The 20,508-nt window shown below is 42.0% G+C and overlaps 2 protein-coding genes across 10 annotated transcripts in view; one reads left to right on the top strand and one right to left on the bottom strand.

Annotated features, from left to right (window-relative positions):
- The window catches only part of GATAD2B (GATA zinc finger domain containing 2B), a 119,552-nt gene that overhangs the window by 72,724 nt on the left and 26,320 nt on the right, over window positions 1-20,508 (top strand). The gene's annotated exons all lie outside the window — the stretch shown is intronic.
- Window positions 668-1,208, bottom strand: LOC100401839 (histone H3.3A). The gene has a single exon (XM_002760005.7). It carries the CDS (start codon window positions 1,146-1,148, stop codon window positions 738-740), a length of 411 nt encoding a protein of 136 aa, XP_002760051.2. The 5' UTR covers window positions 1,149-1,208; the 3' UTR covers window positions 668-737.

The raw sequence follows: 20,508 nt of genomic DNA, 5'->3' as shown, positions 1-20,508 counted from the left end.
CCTTGATATTAGGCTTCCCAACTTCTGAAACTGTACGCTAACAAATAACCAATAAACTTCTGGTCGTTACAAATTACCCAAAGCTGGGTATGGTGTCATACATCTGTAGCCCCAGCTACCTGGGATGCTGAGGTGGGAGGATTGCTTGAGCCCAAGGAGTTTGGCAACCTGGAGAGCCTTCATCTATAAATAAAACAACGCACCCACACCCCCCTGTATAAATTACCCAGTCTGTGGTGTTTTGTTTTGTTTTGTTTTGAGATAGAGTCTTGCTGTTGCCCAGGCTGGAGTGCAGTGCTGCAATCTTGGTTCACTGCAACCTCCACATTCCAGGTTCAAGCAGTACTCTGCCTCAGCCTCCCGAGTAGCTGGGATTAAAGGCGCCCACCACCATGTCCAGCTAAGTTTTTTGTATTTTTTTTTTTTCCAGAAAAATTTAACAGGTTTATTTATAATTATTATAAAGTTGAACCACTGAAACTTGTTCACTGAAACATTTTAACTTGCATTAATGCTTTACGTCTCCGCATTTATATTAAAAATTCACACACAAATGAAAATGGAAAAACTGCCAATACCTGATTTCTGTCCCCTATTTTTCCACTCGCAATCATATACTTAGGTACCTTTTGACCCCATGGAAAAAAAATTATCTAACGTTCAGAACTACCAGTAACAGGAAGAAGAGAATTTTTTTTTTTTTTTTAGAATGAAATGTTTCCCATCATAGTGGATTCTTAAGCACGCTCTCCACGTATGCGGCGTGCTAGCTGGATATCTTTTGGCATAATTGTTACACGTTTGGCATGGATAGCACAAAGGTTGGTGTCTTCAAAAAGGCCAACCAGATAGGCCTCACTTGCCTCCTGCAAAGCACCAATAGCTGCGCTCTGGAAGCGCAGATCTGTTTTAAAGTCCTGAGCAATTTCTCGCACCAGACGCTGGAAGGGAAGTTTGCCAATCAGAAGTTCAGTGGACTTCTGATAACGTCTAATTTCACGGAGTGCCACAGTACCAGGCCTGTAACGATGAGGTTTCTTCACCCCTCCAGTAGAGGGCGCACTCTTGCGAGCGGCTTTTGTAGCCAGTTGCTTCCTGGGTGCTTTACCACCGGTAGATTTGCGGGCAGTCTGCTTTGTACGAGCCATGGTATCGAGACCTCCTTACTTACCCCCCTTCTCCTTCGGTTGGAGCTCGGCGAGCTAGAGGCAGCGCTGGCGTTGGAGAGCGACGGCCAGTTTTTTGTATTTTTAGTAGAGATAGGGTTTCACCGTCTTGGCCAGGCTGGTCTTGAGCTCCTGACCTTGTGATTCACTCGCCTCAGCCTCCCAAAGTACTGCGATTATAGGCGTGAGCCACCTCGGGAAATGGACTAAGATGACCTCCAAATGGAGATGTCAGTTAGGCAATTGACTGTATAAAGAGATTTGGAGGAGAATGACAACTAGGAATATCAATTTGAGAATTAGTATACAAATGCTATTTAAAGCCATAGGAGCACTCCATGTTTACAGTTAGAAGATAGGAAGATGAATAGAAACTAATGAGGAAAACTAATAAAGAAAGGATCATGAGTGTAGAATAAGACTCCAAGATGTGAAGTCCCGAAAGCCAAGTGAAGAAAGCAGTTCAAGAAGGAGGAAAGATTCTCAGGATGAACAAAAAAAAGGAAAAAGATAATACTGCCGAAAGTTCAAATAAGATAAGGATTGATAAATAATGATTGGACTTGGCAACATGAAAGTAATTAGTGACCCGGAAAAAATAATCTCTTTATATTGAGGGAATAAAATCTGAACTGAAGTGTTTTTTTTTTGAGACGGAGTTTCGCTCTTGTTACCCAGGCTGGAGTGCAATGGCGCGATCTGGGCTCACCCCAACCTCCGCCTCCTGGGTTCAGGCAATTCTTCTGCCTCAGCCTCCTGAGTAGCTGGGATTACAGGCACGCGCCACCACGCGCAGCTAATTTTTTGTATTTTTAGTAGAGACGGTTTCACCATGTTGACCAGGATGGTCTTGATCTCTTGATCTCGTGAGTCTCCCAAAGTGTTGGGATTACAGGCGTGAGCCACCGCACCCGGCCCTGAAGTGGTTTTAAACAGGAAGAAAGTGGAGACAATGAGTATAGGTAACTCTTGAGGAATTTTGCTGTAGAAGGGTTCAGGGACATGGGTCAGTAACTGGAATAGGACAGGAAGTTATTGGAAGAATCTTTTTTTTTTTTTTTTTGAGATGGAGTTTCGCTCTTGTTACCCAGGCTGGAGTGCAATGGCTCAATCTCGGCTCACCGCAACCTTCGCCTCCTGGGTTCAGGCAATTCTCCTGCCTCAGCCTCCCGAATAGCTGGGATTACAGGCACACGCCACCATGCCCAGCTAATTTTTTAAAAATATTTTTAGTAGAGACGGGGTTTCACCGTGTGGACCAGGATGGTCTCGATTTCTTGACCTCGTGATCCACCCACCTCGGCCTCCCAAAGTGCTGGGATTACAGGCTTGAGCCACCGCGACCGGCCTGGAAGAATTTTCTAAGGTGTAAGAAATACTGTACCAAGTTGGTATGGTGATAGGATGATTCTCAACACTATCGAAATAATAGAACTACCTAGGGAATTTATTAAAGGATAGCTGCATGAGTTCAATGGCAGACTGATTAAATCAGAATCTTTGGGAATTGGACCAGGGGTATCAGTATGTTGTTTGTTTTACAGTTAGATCATTCTAATATGTATCCAAAGTTGATGTGCTTTGAAGTAGATCAGTAAAATTAATTTGTTATATAGGTTAAACTGTATATTCAACAGTTGAAAATCAGGAACAGTAGAAATTACACAGAGTGCAGCATAGAGATATTTAAAAACGGAAAATATGAAAAAGAAGAGACATGAAGACTAGAATGAGATGGTTCAAGATATATCTCATAGGAGTTCTAGGGTAGAGTAGAGAAAGTGGAGAGTAGCAATATTCAAAGAGATAATAGATGAAAATTTCCCAGAATTGCTAAATATATCAACTTGGGGCGGGGGGGAGTGAATTCTGAAAGAATAACATTAAAGACAAAGATCTTATGAAAGCAACCAAATAAATTACTGCAAAGGAATGAAAATTAGACTCAGGCCAGGCTCAATGATTAATGCCTTTGGGAAGCTTAGAGGGGAGGATCACTTGAGCTCAGGAGTGAGGCTGCAGTGAGCTATAATTTTACCAGTGTACTTCAGGCCAGGTGCCAGAGTGAGAGTCTCAAACAAAAAAGCAAGAAAGAACCACAGAACAAGCAAGATAAATAGAACAGAAGATGGTAGAAATAAAACTAAATGTATTAGTGATCATGATAACTGTAAATGCACTGATCAGTTTTTTAGAAACAATTGATTTAATGGAAGAACAAATTCAGATAAATACTGTCGAAAACATAAAGGTATAGAAGTTGAAATTAACAACAAAAAAGAATGTTGTAGGTAAATATTAGAAAGTTAATGTCACCATACTAATATAAGACAAACTTTAAGTGAAAAAAAAATTATGAGAATGGTTTTTGGGTTTCTGTTTTTTTAATAGAGACAGGGTCTTGCTCTGTCATCCAGTGGAGTAATCATGGTAAACTGCAGTCTTGAACACCTGGGCTTAAGCAATCCTTCCACCTCAGCCTCCTGAGTAGCTGGAACTATGGACACATGCCATCATGCCTAGTTTGTTTTTTTTTTAAAGACAGGGACTCACTCTGTCACCCAGGCTGGAGTGCGCAGTGGTGCAATTCTCAGCTCACTCTAGCCTCAACCTCCTGGGCTCAAGCGATCCTCCCACCTCACCCACCTCCCAGCCCCATTAGCTGGAATTACATACAGGGGCACACTACCACACCTGGCTAATTGTTTATAGTTTTTAGACATGGGGTTTTGTCATGTTCCCCAGGGTGGTCTCAAACTTCTAGCTCAAGGGATCCACCTGTCTCAGCCTCCCAAAGTGCTGGGATTACACGTGTGAGCCACCACGCCCAGCCTAATTTTTTTAAATTATTGGTGAGACAGGCTCTCACTATGTTGCATAGGCAGGAACTTTTTGTTTTTTTAACTGATACAGGGTCTGGCTCTGTCATCCAGGCAGGAGTGCAGTGGCTTGATCAGGCTCACTGCAGCTTCAACCTCCTGGGCTTAAGCAATCTTCATTGAATTATCTTGGCATCCTTGTTGAAAAATCAATTGACCATAAATATTAGGGTATATTTCTGAGTTTTTTAACACTGACCATATATCTATCTTTATGCCAATACCACACTATCTTTACATCCATTGTAGTTTTCATCTCAGACACTAGTTTTCATCTCTAGAAGTTTGACTTGAGTCTTTTTTACATCTTCCATTTCTCTGCGTAACTTTTTGAACATATGGAATGCAGTTATAATATTAACTGCTTTAAAAGTCTTTTTAATTCTAACAATTAGTTCTGGGTAAAGAGATTCTTCTCATTATGGGTCACATTTTCTTGCCTTTTTGCAAGGCTGTTAATCTTTAATCAAATTCCAGACATTGTGATTTTATGTTTTTGGGTGCTGGTTTATTTTTATTTCTGTAAATCTTGAGGGTTGTTTTGCAGTTCAGTTATTGTATTTGTCAACTCTGTGGTTCTTTGGGGTTTTTTTTTTTAATATATATAATTTGTTGTTAGGCTAGTCTGAAGCAGTACTTAGTTTGGGGCTAAAAATTTCCTAGTACTAAGGTAGGACTTTCCTGTGTACTCTGCCCAGTACCCCATAAATTGAGTTTCTCCAATCTGGCTATTGAGAACAGGCACTATTCCTGGTCCCTATGAATTCTGGGTAGTGCTCTCTCTATTCCTTTCATACCTTTTTCCCCCCCAGTCTTGGATAGTTTCCTCAGTTACATGTACTGAGCACCCTGATCTCCTCAGTATTTGAGGGGATCACTTTGCAGATCTCTGGGCTTCTGAGACTTTCTCTGCAGCTCTCTCTTCTTTGATACTCTGTGCTTTGAAATCTTCTGGCTGTCATTATTTCACTGTATTCTCAGCTTTAGCTCTTCAACTCAGGAGTCTCCCAGGCTTTGCCTCAGTCTCCCCTCCTGCATCATGTCCTGGAAACTCTCTTAAGGAAGTAAGCCAGGTCAGTTGTAGGGCTTACTTCATTTGTTTCTTGTCACTCTGGGGTCACTGTCCTTTGTTGTCTGGTGTCCATTGTTTTCAAAACCCTTGTTTTTATGAGTTTTGTCTGTGTGTGTGTGTGAGAGAGAGAGAGTTGTTCTTTCAGGTGAGGATAAATCTCTGGTCTCTGTTGAATCATCTTGACCAGAAGTGGAAATTGCAGCATTTGTTTTAACATCAACAAATTGATCCCTAAATGTTGAGGTGGAGAATGGATAACTAATTGTATATTCCTGCTGTGGGATTCTACACAACAGTTAAAGCAAATGAACTAGAGGTTTATGCAGTTACCTGGACAAATTTTAAATATAAAAAAAACTGAAGGCTGGGCATGGTGGCTCACACCTGTAAACCCAGTGCTTTAGTAGCCAAGACAGGAGGATTATGTCAGGCCAGGAGATCAAGACCAACCTGGGCAATATAACAAAACCCCATTTTTACAAATATTTTTTTAAAAATTAGCCAGGTATGGTGGTGTGCACCTGTAGTCCTAGCTACTTGTGAGGCTGAGGTGGGAGGATTGCCTGAGCCCAGGAGGTTGAGGTTACAGTGAGACATGGTCACACCACTGCATTCCAGCCTGGGCAACAGAGTGAGATACTGTCTCTTAAGAAAAAAAAGGAAAGAAAAAAGGCCAGGTGCAGTGGCAAAAATTAGCCTGGCATGGCAGCGTGAGCCTGTAATCCTAGCTACTCGGGAGGCTGAGGCAGGAGGATCACTTGAACCCAAGAAGCGGAGGTTACAGTGAGCTGACATGGTCCCAGTGTACTTCAGCCTGAGCAACAGAGCAATACTCTGTCTCAAAAATAAATACATAAAAATTAAAGGCCAGGTACAGTGGATCATGCCTGTAATCTCAGCACTTTGGGAGGCTGAGGCAGGCAAATCACGAGGTCAAGAGATCGAGACCATCCTAGCCAACATGGTGAAGCCCCGTTTCTACTAAAAATACAAAAATTAGCTGAGTGTGGTGGTGTGCGCCTGTAGTCCTAGCTACTCAGGAGGCAGTGAGCGGAGATCACACCACTGCACTGCACTCTAGCCTGGTGACTGAGCAAAACTGCGTCTCAAAAAAAAAAAAAAGTAAATAATAAAAAGCAAAAACAATATTGGGAAGAAAAATGAAGGATAGTACGAGAGCTACCTTTTAAGTGATAATTTCTAAAAATATGCAAACTATGCTAAACATTATTTATGGATACATGTATATATGCAATAAACTTACTAAAATATTCATGAGAATGGTAACATCTGAAGGAGGAGGGAGGGGGAGAATGGATTGGGAGTAAAGTTATGCAGGGTGGGTGCTTCAGATGTATCCAATGTTTTATCTCACTAAAAATAAATTAGGAGGCCACATAGATGACTAATGACTAGTATCTAAAATACATAAAGAACTCTCAAAACTCAACAATAAAAAAGAATGGCAAAGAGTTCAGTTAGGAAATGAGCAAAAATGAAACAGAAGTTTCATAGAAGAGAATTACAGATGGCAAATACGTAAAAAGAACATCATTAGCCGTTAGGGAAATGAATATTGAAACCACAATGAAATATTACCACATACCTATCCAAATGGCTTAAATAAGAAATAATTACACCAGCCAGGTGCAGTGGCACACACTTCAAGTTGCTTCTCCTCTAGTGGCTGAGGTAGGAGGATGGAATGAGACCAGGAATTTGAGGCTACAGATTGCTAAGATGGTGCCTGTGAATAGTGACTGCACTCCAGCTTGGGTAGCATAGTGAGGCCCCATTTATTAAATAATAAAAATGACACAACCAGATGCTGGCAAGGGTGTGAAAAAACAAGATTTCTCATACATTGCATCTGGGAATATATAATGGTATAGCTACTCTGGAAAACAGATTGGTAGTTTCTTATAAAACCAAACATTCACTTACCATATGACGCAGCAGTTGCACTCTTGGGCATTTATCCCAGATAAATGAAAACTTTTCTACAAAAATTTTCCCATGAATGTTTGTAGAAGCTCTATTCCTAATAGCCAAAAACCGTAAACAACTCAGATGGCCTTCAGTGAGTAAGTAAACCATGTTACATCTATACCGAGGAATACTACTCAGCAATAAAAAGGAGTATAACTATTGGTACTTGCAGCCATTTGGATGAATCTCAAGGAAAATATCCTAAGTGAAAAAGGCAAGTCCTAAAAGTTATATACTGTATGATTCTAACTTTATAGTAGTTGAAAAACCAACATTTTGGAAATGGAGACCAGATTAGTGGCTACTATGAGTTAGGAATATGGCAGGAGATGGGGGGAGGGGAGAGGGTAGATGTTGTTATAAAAAGGTAACACGAGAGCTTCTTGAGATGATGGAACTGTGCTGTTTCTCAACTGCGGTTATAGATACTTAACCTACAAATGTGACAAAATTGTGTAGAATGAAATACGTACAACTGAATACTAATAAAATTGGAAATCTGAAGATCTGCTTATTGTATCAGTGTTGATACCCTGGTGGTGATACGATACTCATTGGAGGGAACTAAAGAGTACATGGGATCTTTATCTTCATCTTTTAAATATTTCATAATAAGAACATACAGTCTCTTCAATGTGTACAGTAAAATTCTCTTTAATCATTTGAGACATCTATTCTTGTGACCATTTGAGTCACAAGAAATCAGAAAAAATAGTGGAAACATGAAAATGTTTTGCTTATGAATATTTAAAATTTTTAGATTTAAAAAAGATAAAATAGAACTTAAATTTTTTTTTTAAGAAAGTATTTTCATTTCTACTTAGGGATTTTAAACCAAAACAGTTTTTTGTTTTTTTATTTGAAATAGAGTCTTGCTTTGTTGTCAGGTCTACAGTGCAGTGGTGATCTCAGCTCACTGCAATCTCCGCCTCCCACGTTCAAGTGATTCTCCTGCCTCAGCCTCCTGAGTAACTGGGATTACAGGCACGCACTCACCACCACACCCAGCTAATTTTTTGTGTTTTAATAGAGACCCGGTCTCACCATTTTGGTCAGGCTGGTGTCAAACTCCTAGCCTCAAGTGATCTGCCTGCCTTGGCCTCCCAAAGTGCTGGGATTACAGGCATGAGCCACTGCACCCAGCCTTCAAAACAGTTTTTTAAACTTCCTTTTTTAATGCGTTAAATACTATTGTTTTGTAAGGACTGTTGTGTCTTGTTCATTATAAATACTGATAACTTTTTATAAGTAACATAACCATCTTATGATCTTTTAGACTATTACTACTTTAAAATTTTAAGTTACATTATATACCTATAGGCTTCAGTTTCCTCATTTTTGAGAATTAGAGGTTTTCTAAACTCGCTGGCAATTTAGACTTTTCTTTTTTTAATTAATTATTATTATTATTATTTTTTTTTAGCGGCAGAGTTTCACCATGTTAGCCACGATGGTCTCGATCTCCTGACCTTGTGATCCACCTGCCTCGGCCTCCCAAAGTGCTGGGATTACAGGAATGAGCCACTGTGCCCAGCCTACAATTTCGATTTTTCTATTAGTTATGTGATATGTTTAAATGAAATAACAAATATAAATGGCCTTGTACATTGCCTAGTACAGAGCAGGCACTCTAGTAGATACTAATTCATTTTGTTCACCCTCTTTATTATTCCCCCATCCTCTGTCTGCCTTTCAGGATTCTCTTAAATCTTTGCTACAAATCCAGGTTTGATTTGATGTTGTCAGAACCCTCACAAGCTTGAATGTAGAGCTGTTTCATTTGGCATTCTTGTTTCATATAGAAATCTCAACAGCAAGTGTAAAGTTGGACATTTTTCTTTCCCTGATACAGCTGTTTGACATAACTACTCTCTTTAAACTTTCTTTTTTTTTTTTTGAGACAGGGTCTTGCTCTGTCAGCCAGGCTGCAGTGAAGTGGCCTGATGGCAGCTCCCTGCAACCTCCACCTCCCAGGTTCAAGGGATTCTCATGCTTCGGTCACTGAGCAGCTGGGGTTACAGGCATGTACTACCACACCAGGCTAATTTTTGTATTTTTAGTAGAGACAGGGTTTTGCCATGCTGGCCAGGCTGTTCTGAAACTCACAGCCTCAAACGATTCGCCAGCCTTGGCCTCCCAGAGTGCTAGGATTATAGGCGTGAGCCACTGTGCCTGGCCTCTGCTTTCTTATAGCCAGGGAATAATCCTTTCTCTGACCCCTAAATCTAAGTCACCAACTCCTATCCATTCTATTTTCTTCCTCTGAATGTAAAAGAGAAAATATGTGCATGGTGGTGCACATCTGTAGTTCCAGCTACTCAAGAGACTGAGGGATGAGAATCTCTTGAACCCGCAGGCTTTAGTGCACCACCACTGCACTCCAGCCTGAATGATAGAGTGAGACTCAAACAAAAAAAACCAGGCCAGGCTCGGAGGCTCACACCTGTAATCCCAGCACTTTGAGAGGCTGAGATGGGTGGATTACCTGAGGTCAAGAGTTTGAGACCAGCCTGGCCAACATGGTGAAACCCCGTCCCTACTAAAAATATAAAAATTATCTGGGCCTTGTGGCTGGTACCTGTAATCCCAGCTTCTCTATAGGCTGAGGCAGGAAAATCGCTTGAACCCAGGAGACGGAGGCCCAGGTTTCAGTGAGTCATGATGGCACTACTGCACTCCAGCCTAGATGACAGTGAAACTTGAAAAAGAGGAGGCCATGTGCAGTCTCTTTGCAGTGAGCTGAGATTGTGCCATTGCACTCCAGACTGGGCAAAAGAGCAAAAACTCCATCTCCAAAAAAAAAAAAAAAGGCAGAGAGAATGAGTTTATGTAAACATCCACATCCAAGTATATATTTTTGCTATATGCACATCCTTCTATTGGAATGAAATTCTGGAAAACAGTAACCTAGTCTTTTTCCAAAAACCTTTATTCCTAATGCCTGAGTTTGACACATAGTCAAACATATGATTAATATTTGTGGGGTGGATGGATGGATAGATGTGCAGACACATGAATATACTGCTTCTTAAGATGTCTGGCTCTGAGAAGGGTGTTGTATTATGAAATAGATTTTGGAAATGAGCTAGAACTGTGTTGTAGTTCCAGATTTACTTAGAGTTTTGCAGTTGGGATACACCTCTTCCTACTGGTGAAGTAGGACTACCTACTTAGTAGTTTGTTGAAAAGATTTAAGTGACTGGGCACAGTGGCTCACGCCTGTAATCCCAACACTTTGGGAGGCCGAGGTGGGCGGATCACAAGGTCAGTAGTTCGAGACCAGCCTGGCCAATATGATGAAACTCCTGTCTCTACTAAAAATACAAAAATTAGCCAGGCATGGTGGTGCGCACCCATAGTCCCAGCTACTTGGGAGGCTGAGGCAGGAGAATTGCTTGAACCCGGGAGGCAGAAGTTGCAGTGAGCCAAGATCATGCCATTGCACACCAACCTGGGCAACAGAGTGAGACTCCATCTCAAAATAAAAAAAGAAATAGTAGCTGTTATTAGGATCACAGAAGAAACAAAGATTGTTTAGGCATTAAAAGGCAACACGCAACGTTCATTTTATAAAATTTTCCTTTTTTTGTGGGGGAATATTTATGTGACAAGTTTTTGGTGATATTATTTTGACAATTTTATAGTAGGGGCATAATTTAACTGTAGAATTTTTTTAAATGTATTTACAAAGTTGTGCAACTGCAGTAACAACAGTCCAGTTTTAGAAGAATATTTCCCATCACCCTAAAACTATAATGTGTGCCCCTTGGCAGTTATTATGTTGGATTTTTTTTGCAATTTTATTGTGGTAAAAAAATATGTAACATAAAATTTACCATTTTAGCCATTTGTAAGTATATAATTCAGTGGATTTAAGTACATTCACGATGTTTTGCAACCATCACCACTACCTACTTCCAGAACTTTTTCTTCATTCCAGAGACTCTGCTCCCATTAATCAATAACCCCTCACTCCCCACCCCTACTTGAGCTGGAAACCTTTATTCTACCTTTTTGTTTTGTTTTGTTTTCTTATTTTTTGCTTTTTGTTTTTTTGTTTGTTTGTTTTTTGTTGTTTTTGAGATAAGGGCATCCTACTATGTTGCCTAGACTGGTCTTCAACTCCTGACATTCAAGCATTCCTCCCATCTCAGCATCCCAAGTAGCTACAGTTATAGGCACTTGCTACCATGCTCTGCCCTCTATTACACTTTCTCTCTGTAGGTACCTTATATATGTGGAACAATAAATACAATTTTTGTTTTGAGACGGAGTGTTGCTCTGTTGTCCAGGCTGGAGTGCAATGGCATTGTCTTGGCTCACTGCAACCTTTGCCTCCTGGGTTCAAGCAATTCTCCTGCCTCAGCCTCCCAACTAGCTGAGAATACAGCTGTTTGCCACCACACGTGGCTAATTTTTATATTTTTTTAAATAGAGATGAGGTTTCACCATGTTGGCCAGGCTGGTCTCAAACTCCGCTTCGGCCTCCCCAAGTGCTGGAATTACAGGTGTGAGCCACCTCACCTGGCAGAACCATATGATATTTGTCCTTTTGTGTCTGGTTTCTTTTATTCAGCATAACGTTTCCAAAGTTCGTCCATTTTACATTGGATTTTGAGGCAGGCATGATTGTGAGTGCATATAGTTGAGGTTTATAGATTAGTAAAGACAAGAGTAGCCATGGACAGATTGCTTAGAATTTTCCTATCTATTAGGAAAGATTTACCTCAAACATTCAGATACCTGGGTTCTTGTTTCTCACAATGTCTGATGTGTCAGTTTCTTTCTTGAATCATTAATGTATAGTAATGGGAAATTATTTGACTTATTTTCAGCTGTTTGTGTAATAATTAGTTCAAGGAGCCAAGGTAATGATGGCATCCCAAACTCTAGCTCTAGGTTACTGTATTTTGTTGTTTTGTCATATACTATTAGTGCTCATTAATATATCTCAAAACTAGAAACTGTAGTATATCAGCTTACATGTGTATATCTTGATATGCATATGTAAGAGGATTTACTGTGTTACCCAGGCTGAGTAGAGTGGCACAGTCATAACTCACTGCAGCCTCAAACTCCTGAGCTCAAATGATCTTCCCACCTTAGTTGCCATGCCTGGGTAATATTTCTTTTTTTTTTTGAGATGGAATTCCACTCTTGTTACCCAGACTGGAGTGCAATGGCGCGATCTTGGCTCACTGCAACCTCCGCCTCCTGGGCTCAGGCAATTCTCCTGCATCATCCTCCTGAGTAGCTGGGATTACAGGCACGCGCCACCATGCCCAGCTAATTTTTTTTTATTTTTAGTAGAGACGGAGTTTCACCATGTTGACCAAGATGATCTCGATCTCTTGACCTCATGATCCACCCGCCTCAGCCTCCCAAAGTGCTGGGATTACAGGCATGAGCCACCGCGCCCGGCCATATTTCTTTTTAATTTTTGAGACAAAGTCTCTGTTGCCCAGGCTGAAGTGCAGTGGTGCAATCTTGGCTCACTGCGACCTCTGCCTCCCAGATTCAAGTGATTCTCCTGCCTCAGCCTCTTGAGTAGCTGGGATTACTGGCTCATGCCACCATGCCCAGCTAATTTTTGTATGTTTAGGAGAGACGGAGTTTCACCATGTTGGCCAGGCTGGTCTTGAACTCCTGACCTCATGATCTCCCCACCTCAGCCTCCCAAAGTGCTGGGATTACAGGTGTGAGCCACCAAACCCAGCCAATATTTCTTTTTTAATTTTTTTTAGGCCGGGCACAGTGGCTCATGCCTGTAATCCTAGCACTTTGGGAGGCCAAGGTGGGGGTGGATCACTTTAGGTCAGGAGTTCGAGACCAACCTAGCCAACATGGTGAATCCCCATCTCTACTAAAGATAGAAAAATTAGCTGGGTGTGGTGGTAAACACCTGTAATCCCAGCTACTTGAAAGGCTGAGGCATAGGAATCACTTGAACCCAGGAGGTGGAGGTTGCAGTGAGCCAAGGTCGTGCCACTTCACTCCTGCCTGGGTGACAAAGTGAGACTCAAAAATTTTTTTTTTTTTTTTAGAGGTGAGTTTCCCAGGCTGGTCTCCAATTCTCAGCCTCCAGTGATCCTCTTGCCTCAGCCTTTGAGTCACTGGGATTATAGACACAAGCCACTGCCTTACTGTGTACTTTTCTAAAGTACAGATATACCTTGGAGATGTTGTATGTTCTGTTACAGATCACCACAATAAGACAAATACTGCAATAAAGCAAGTCACACAAGTTACTGGTTTCCCAGTGTATATAAAAGTTATGTTTAGGCTGGGCACAGTGGCTCACGCCTGTAATCCCAACACTTTGGGAGGCCAAGGGCAGATCGGTTGAGGTCAGGAGTTTGAGACCAGCCTGGCTAACATGGTGAAACCTCATCTTTACTAAAAACACAAAAATTAGTTGGGGATAGTGGCACACACCTGTAATCCCAGCTACTCAGGAAGCTGAGGCAGGAGAATCACTTGAACCTAGGAGGTGGAGGTTGTAGTGAACCAAGATCACGCCACTGCACTATAGCCTGGGCAACAGAGTGAGACTCTTTCTTTAAAAAAAAAGAATAATAAAAGTTATGTTTATATTATGGTCTAGTCTATTAAGTACAATAGGATTATGTCTAAAAAATGTATACAGCTTAAATGAATACTTTCTTGCTAAAAAGTGCTAACAATCATCTGAGCCTTCAGCAAGTCATAATCTTTTAGCTGGTAGAGTGTCTTGCCTCCATGTAGATGACTGCTGACTCATCAGTGTGGTGGTTGCTGAAAGGTAACCTGGCAATTTTCTTTGTTTTTTTTTTAAGATTACAGATGTGAGCCACCGCGCCTGGCCAACCTGGCAATTTCTTTGTTTGGTGTTTTTTTTTTTTTTTTTTTTTTTTTTGAGACAGAGTTTCGCTCTTGTTACCCAGGCTGGAGTGCAAAGGCACGATCTTGGCTCACAGCAACCTCTGCCTCCTGGGTTCAGGCAATTCTCCTGCCTCAGCCTCCTGAGTAGCTGGGATTACAGGCACGTGCCACCATGCCCAGCTAATTTTCTTTGTATTTTTAGTAGAGACAGGGTTTCACCATGTTGACCAGGATGGTCTCGGTCTCTTGACCTTGTGATCCACCCGCCTCGGCCTCCCAAAGTGCTGTGATTACAGGCTTGAGCCACCACGCCCGGCCGGCAATTTCTTAAAATAAGATGATGAAGTTTGCCACATGGATTGACCCTGGTTTCATAAAAGATTTTCATATAGCATGTGGTATTGTTTGATACCAGTTTTATCCACAGTAGAACTACTTTCAACATTGGTGTCATTCCTCTCTCAACATTGGTGTCATCCCTCTCAAACCCTGCTGCTGTTTTGTCAAGTTTATGGAATATTGTAAATCTTTTGGTGTCATTTCAACAATATTCACAGCATCTTACCAGGATTAGATTCCATCTCAAGAAACCATTTTTTTTTTGCTCATCCATAGAAGCAACTCCTTATCCATTCAAAGTTTTGTTTTTGTTTTTTAAAGAGACTCAGTTGTGATCTGTCACCCAAGCTGGAGTATAGTCGCATGATCGTAGCTCACTAGAGCCTCAACTCCTGGGTTCATGCAATCCTCCCGCTTCACCCTCCCGAGTGAGGTACATGCCACTGTGCCCAGCTAATTTATTTTTTTGTAGCGATGGGGTCTCACTTTGTTGTCCAGACTGGTCTCAAACTGGGCTTAAGTGATCCTTCTGCCTCAGCCTCCCAAGGTTCTGGGATTACAAGCGTGAGCCACTGTACCCAGCCTATCCTTTCTTCTAATTGTAGTTTTCTTGCTGTTTTGACCACATTTGCAATAATTTCCTTTCAAAGGTCACCTGTGAAAGTTATAATCAACTAAGTTCAAATTCCTGTTAATATTGATAGTTTTACTTCCTCCTGCAATGGTAAATACTTTCCAGGAGGCTTTTTAAATTTTTATTTCTATAGAGACAGGATCTCACTATGTTGCCCAGGCCAGTCTCAAACTCCTGGGCTCAAGTGGTCCTCCCACCTTGGCCTCGAAATCACTGGAATTACATGTGTGAGACACCATGCCTGGCCTGAAATATATTAATATTCCTTTTTTTTTTTTTTTTTTTTTTTTTTTTGAGACCGAGTTTTGCTCTTGTTGCCCAGGCTGTAGTGCAGTGGCATGATCTTAGCTCACTGCCACCTCTGCCTCCCAGGTTCAGATGATTCTTCTGCCTCACATTTTCAAGTAGATTGGATTACAGGTGTGCACTACACACCAACTAATTTTGTATTTTTAGTAGAGATGGAGTTTCACCATGTTGGTCAGACTGGTCTCCTGACCTTAGGTGATCCACCTGCCTTGGCCTCCCAAAGTGCTGGGATTACAGACATGAACCACTATGCCCAGTAATATTTCTTAGATAATAAGATTTGGAAGTCAAAATTACTCCTTAATTCATGATCTGTAGAATGGATATGTTAGCTGCATGAAAACAACATTAATCTCCTTGGTCATCTCCATCAGAGCTTTTGAGTAACTGGGTGCATTCTCAATGAGCAGTAATATTTTGAAAGGAATCTTTTTTTCTGAGCAGTAGATCTCAGCCATGGGCTTAAAATATTCAGTAAACTATGCTGTAAACAGGTGTGCTGTCATCCATACATCATTGTTCTATTGAGAGAGCGAAGGCAGAATAGATTTAGCCTAATTCTTACTTTTTTCTAAGAGATGGAGTCTTGTTATATTGTCCAAGCTGGAGTGCAGTGGCTATTCACAGGTGCAATGATGGTGCTCACATAGCTGAGACTACTGGTGTGCACTCTGCCCAGTTTATTTAACATAATTAACATAGGACTGTTGGAATGGTAAATGAGCACTGACTTCAATTTAAAGTCACCAGCCATATTACTCTCTAAAAAGAGAGTCAGCCTGTCTTTAGGGCCGGGTGCGGTGGCTCAAGCCTGTAATCCCAGTACGTTGGGAGGCCGAGGCGGGTGGATCACGAGGTCAAGAGATCGAGACCATCCTGGTCAACTTGGTGAAACCCCGTCTCTACTAAAAAATAGAAAAAATTAGCTGGGCATGGTGGTGCGTGCCTGTAATGTCAGCTACTCAGGAGGCTGAGGCAGAATTGCCTGAACCCAGGAGGCGGAGGTTGCGGTGAGCCGAGATCACGCCATTGCACTCCAGCCTGGGTGAGCAAAACTCCGTCTCAAAAAAAAAAAGAGCCTTTCTTTTGAAGCTTTGGAGCCCGGTATTGACATCTCCTCTCTAACTATGAAAGTATTCTGGTAGAAGGCTATTTTATCTACATTGAAAATGTACTGGCCGTGTGTGGTGGCTCATGCCTGTAATCCCAGCACTTTGGGAGGCCTAGGTAGGTGGGTCATATGAGGTCAGAAGAGACCAACCTTGCCAATATAGTAAAACCCCACCTGTACTAATACAAAAATTAGCTGGGCGTATTGGCAGATACCTGTAGGCCCAGCTACTTGGGAGGCTGAGGCAGGAGAATTGCTCGAACCCAGGAGGTAGAAGTTGCAGTGAGCGGAGATCACGTCACTGCACTCCAGCTTAGGAGACAGAGTCTTGCTCTGTCTCCAAAAAAAAAAAAAAAAAAAAAGGAAAAAAAGAAATGTACTGTTCACATGGACTTATAGATGAAAACAGTAGACACTGAGCACTCGAAAACAGGGAATGAAGTGAGGGTTAAGGGTTGAAAAACTACCCATTGGGTACTATGTTTGCTCTTTGGGTGATGGGTTCAATAGAAGCCCAAACCCCAGCATTATGCAGTATATCCATGGAATAACCCTTAAATCTAAAATAAAAATTAGAAAATAAAAAAAGGGAAAAAACCTGTTAATATGTCACCTTTGTGGGTTATCTCAGCTAGATCTTCTGGATAACTTATATTAGCTTCTGCGTCAGGACTCGGCTACTGCTATACCTTGTACTTTTGTGTTACGGCATGACTTTTTTTTTTTTTTTTTTTTTTTGAGGCACAGTTTTTGCTCTTGTTACCCAGGCTGGAGTGCAATGGTGCGATCTCTGCTCACCACAACCTCCACCTCCTGGGTTCAGGCAATTCTCCTGCCTCAGCCTCCTGAGTAGCTGGGATTACAGGCCACTATGCCCAGTTCATTTTTGTATATTTAGTAGAGACGGGGTTTCACCATGTTGACCTGGATGGTCTCGATCTCTTGACCTCGTGATCCACCTGCCTCGGCCTCCCAAAGTGCTGGGATTACAGGCTTGAGCCACCGTGCCCAGCCTTACGGCATGACTTCTTAAACCTCATGAACCAGCCTCTGCTAGTTTTCCAGCTTTTCTTCTGCAGCTTCCTCATCTCTCCCAGCCTTCACAGAATTGAAGAGAATTAGGACCTGACTCTGGATTAGGCTTTGGCTTAAGGGAATGTTGTGGCTGGTTTGATCTTCTTGCCAGTGCACTAAAACTTTCTCCATAATCTCATTCACAACTCAACTAACCGTTAAAAGCAAGAGGCCTAGCTTTCAGCCCATCTTGGTTTTCAGTATGCCTTCCTCACTAAGCTTAATTATTTCTAGCTTTTTAAAGTGAGAGACGTGACTCCACCTTTCAGTTGAATACTTAGATGTTCAACACTTAGATATTCAACTGAAAGAGAGAAATGGGAGAACAGCCAGTCTGTGGAACAGTCAGAACACACACAGCATTTGCTGATTAAGTTTGCCGTCTTCTGAGTACAGTTCATGGTGCCCCAAAACAAAATAGTAACATCAAAGATCATTGATCGCTGATTATCATAATGGATATAATAATGATGAAAAAGTTTGAAATACTGTTAAGAATTACCAAAATGTGACACAGAGACAAAGTGAGGACATGCTGTTGGAAAAATGGTACCATTAGGCTTGTTCATTACAGGGTTACCACAAACCTTTGGTTTGATTTTTGTCTTTTGAGACAGTCTCGCTCTTGTCACCCAGGCTGGAGTGCAGTAGTGTAATTTCAGCTCACTGAAACCTCTGCCTCCTGGGTTCAAATGATCCACCTGCCTCAGCCTCCCAAATAGCTGGGATTATAGGCATGTGCCACAACACCAAACAGTGTTTCACCATTTTGGCCAGGCTGGTCTCAAACTCCTGACCTCAAGTGGTCCCCGTGCCTCAGCTTCCTAAAGTGCTGGGATTACAGGCGTGAGCCACTGCGCACAGCCTTGTGTTTTTTTTTTTTTTTAAACACAGTATCTGCAAAGCACAATAAAGCAAAATGCAATAAAATGAGGCATGGCTATACGTTTTGCATTTAGCTGTATAATCAGTTGAGTGGCAGACTTTTTCTGCCCTCCCCAACTCACCATGGTGTGCCCAGTTACTACTCTCAGTTATATAGTGTTGATTGAAATACTAAAGACATTGTTACTATAGAGTTAGGGCTTATCTTTCGGTGTTCTGTAGCATTTAAGTTTCTAGTCACTCCATCTGAAGATTTTTTTAGAAGTAAATTGGGTGGGCCGGGCGCGGTGGCTCACGCTTGTAATCCCAGCACTTTGGGAGGCCGAGGTGGATGGATCACGAGGTCAAGAGATCGAGACCATCCTGGTCAACATGGTGAAACCCTGTCTCTATTACAAATACAAAAAATTAGCTGGGCATGGTGGCGCGTGCCTGTAATCCCAGCTACTCAGGAGGCTGAGGCAGGAGAATTGCCTGAACCCAGGAGGCAGAGGTTGCTGTGAGCCGAGATCGCGCCATTGCACTCCAGCCTGGGTAACGAGCGAAACTCCGTCTCAAAACAAACAAACAAATTAATTAATTAATTTAAAAATAAAAACAAATTTAATAAAGGGTGTGTGTTTCCTTTCTTGGTTTTGTTTTGTTTTTGTTTTAAGACAGTCTCACTCTGTCACCCAGCCTGGAAAACAGTGATGCAATCGTGGCACACTGCAACCTCCACCTCTGGTTCAAGTGATTCTCATGCCTCAGCCTCCCAGGTCACTGGGACTACAGGCCTGTGCCATCATACCTGACTAATATTGTTATTTTTAGTGGAGACAGGGTTTCACCATGTTGGCCAGGCTGGTCTCCAACTCCTGACCTCAAGTGATTCACCTGCCTCGGCCTCCCAAAGTACTGGGATTACAAGCATGAGCCACCTCATCTGGCCCCTGTTTCCTTTTGTTTATTCTCTTTCTTCATTGTAACTGAAAAAGAATCTTTATTTATTTATTTTGAGATGGTGTCTCACTCAGTCGTCCAGGCTTGATGGAGTGCAGTGGTGCAATCTCTGCTCACTGCAACCTCCACCTCTCAGGTTCCAGCAATTCTCCTGCCTCCTAGGTAGCTGGGATTACAGGTGCCTGCCACCACACCTGGCTAATTCTTTGTATTTTCAGTAGAGGTGAAATTTCACTATGTTGCCCAAGCTGGTCTCAAACTCCTGGCCTCACGTGATCTGCCCTCCTTGGCCTCTCAAAGTGCTGGGATTACAGGCATGAGCCACCGTGGCCAGCCAAATCTTTTTTATTTACTTATTCCTTATTTGTTGAGATGGAGTCCCTCCCTGTTACCCAGGCTGGAGTGCAGTGGTGAAATCTCAGCTCACTGTAGCCTCTGCCTCCTGTGTCCAAGTGATTCTCCTGCCTTGGCCTCCCGAGTAGCCGGGATTATAGGCGCCTGCCACCACGCCCAGCTCATTTTTGTATTTTTAGTAGATAGGGTGTTTTACCATGTTGGCCAGGCTGGTCTCGAACTCCTTACTTTAGGTGATCCACCCACCTTGGCCTCCCAAAGTGCTGGGATTACAGGCATGGGCCACCATGCCTGGCCAGGAAAAGAATCATAATACCCCTTATTTTATTCAAGCACATACAATTTTTTGTGTGTAAGAGTATCAATTAATGTTGGTAGTCTTTTCTGTTCAATAACTTGAGTCTATGAATTGTTGGACCTGCTCTCATGCCTTTGGTATGGAACTCACACTCTTAGGGAATAGAAAAACTTTTTAAGCACTTCATTTTTACAAATGAATTTGAAACTTGGGAAGGTAAAATAGCATATTAAATATTTGACCTGGTTAACATAAGTAGCAATTTTAACCTGTGTTTCTGTGACTTAAAAGATGTTCTTACTACTTTATCATTACCATTTCCTACCAGGACAACCCTGGATTTGACAGTGTTGGAGAAAATCTAAATCTAAATCTGCATTTAGATTTTTTTTTTTTCTTGGAGACAGAGCCTCGCTCTATCACTCCAGTTGAAGTTCAGTGGTACAGTCAGGCTCACTGCAGCCTCGACCTCCTGGGCTCAAGCAATCCTCCCACTTTAGCCTCCCAAGTAGCTGGGACTACAGGCATGTGCCATCATGCCTGACAAATTTTTAATTTTTTTGTAGAGATGGGGTCTCATCATGTTGCCCAGGTT

Source organism: Callithrix jacchus, chromosome 18 (genome assembly GCF_049354715.1).
Source record: "Callithrix jacchus isolate 240 chromosome 18, calJac240_pri, whole genome shotgun sequence".
Taxonomy (NCBI): domain Eukaryota; kingdom Metazoa; phylum Chordata; class Mammalia; order Primates; family Cebidae; genus Callithrix; species Callithrix jacchus.
This window is presented reverse-complemented; position numbering and strand designations above follow the sequence as displayed.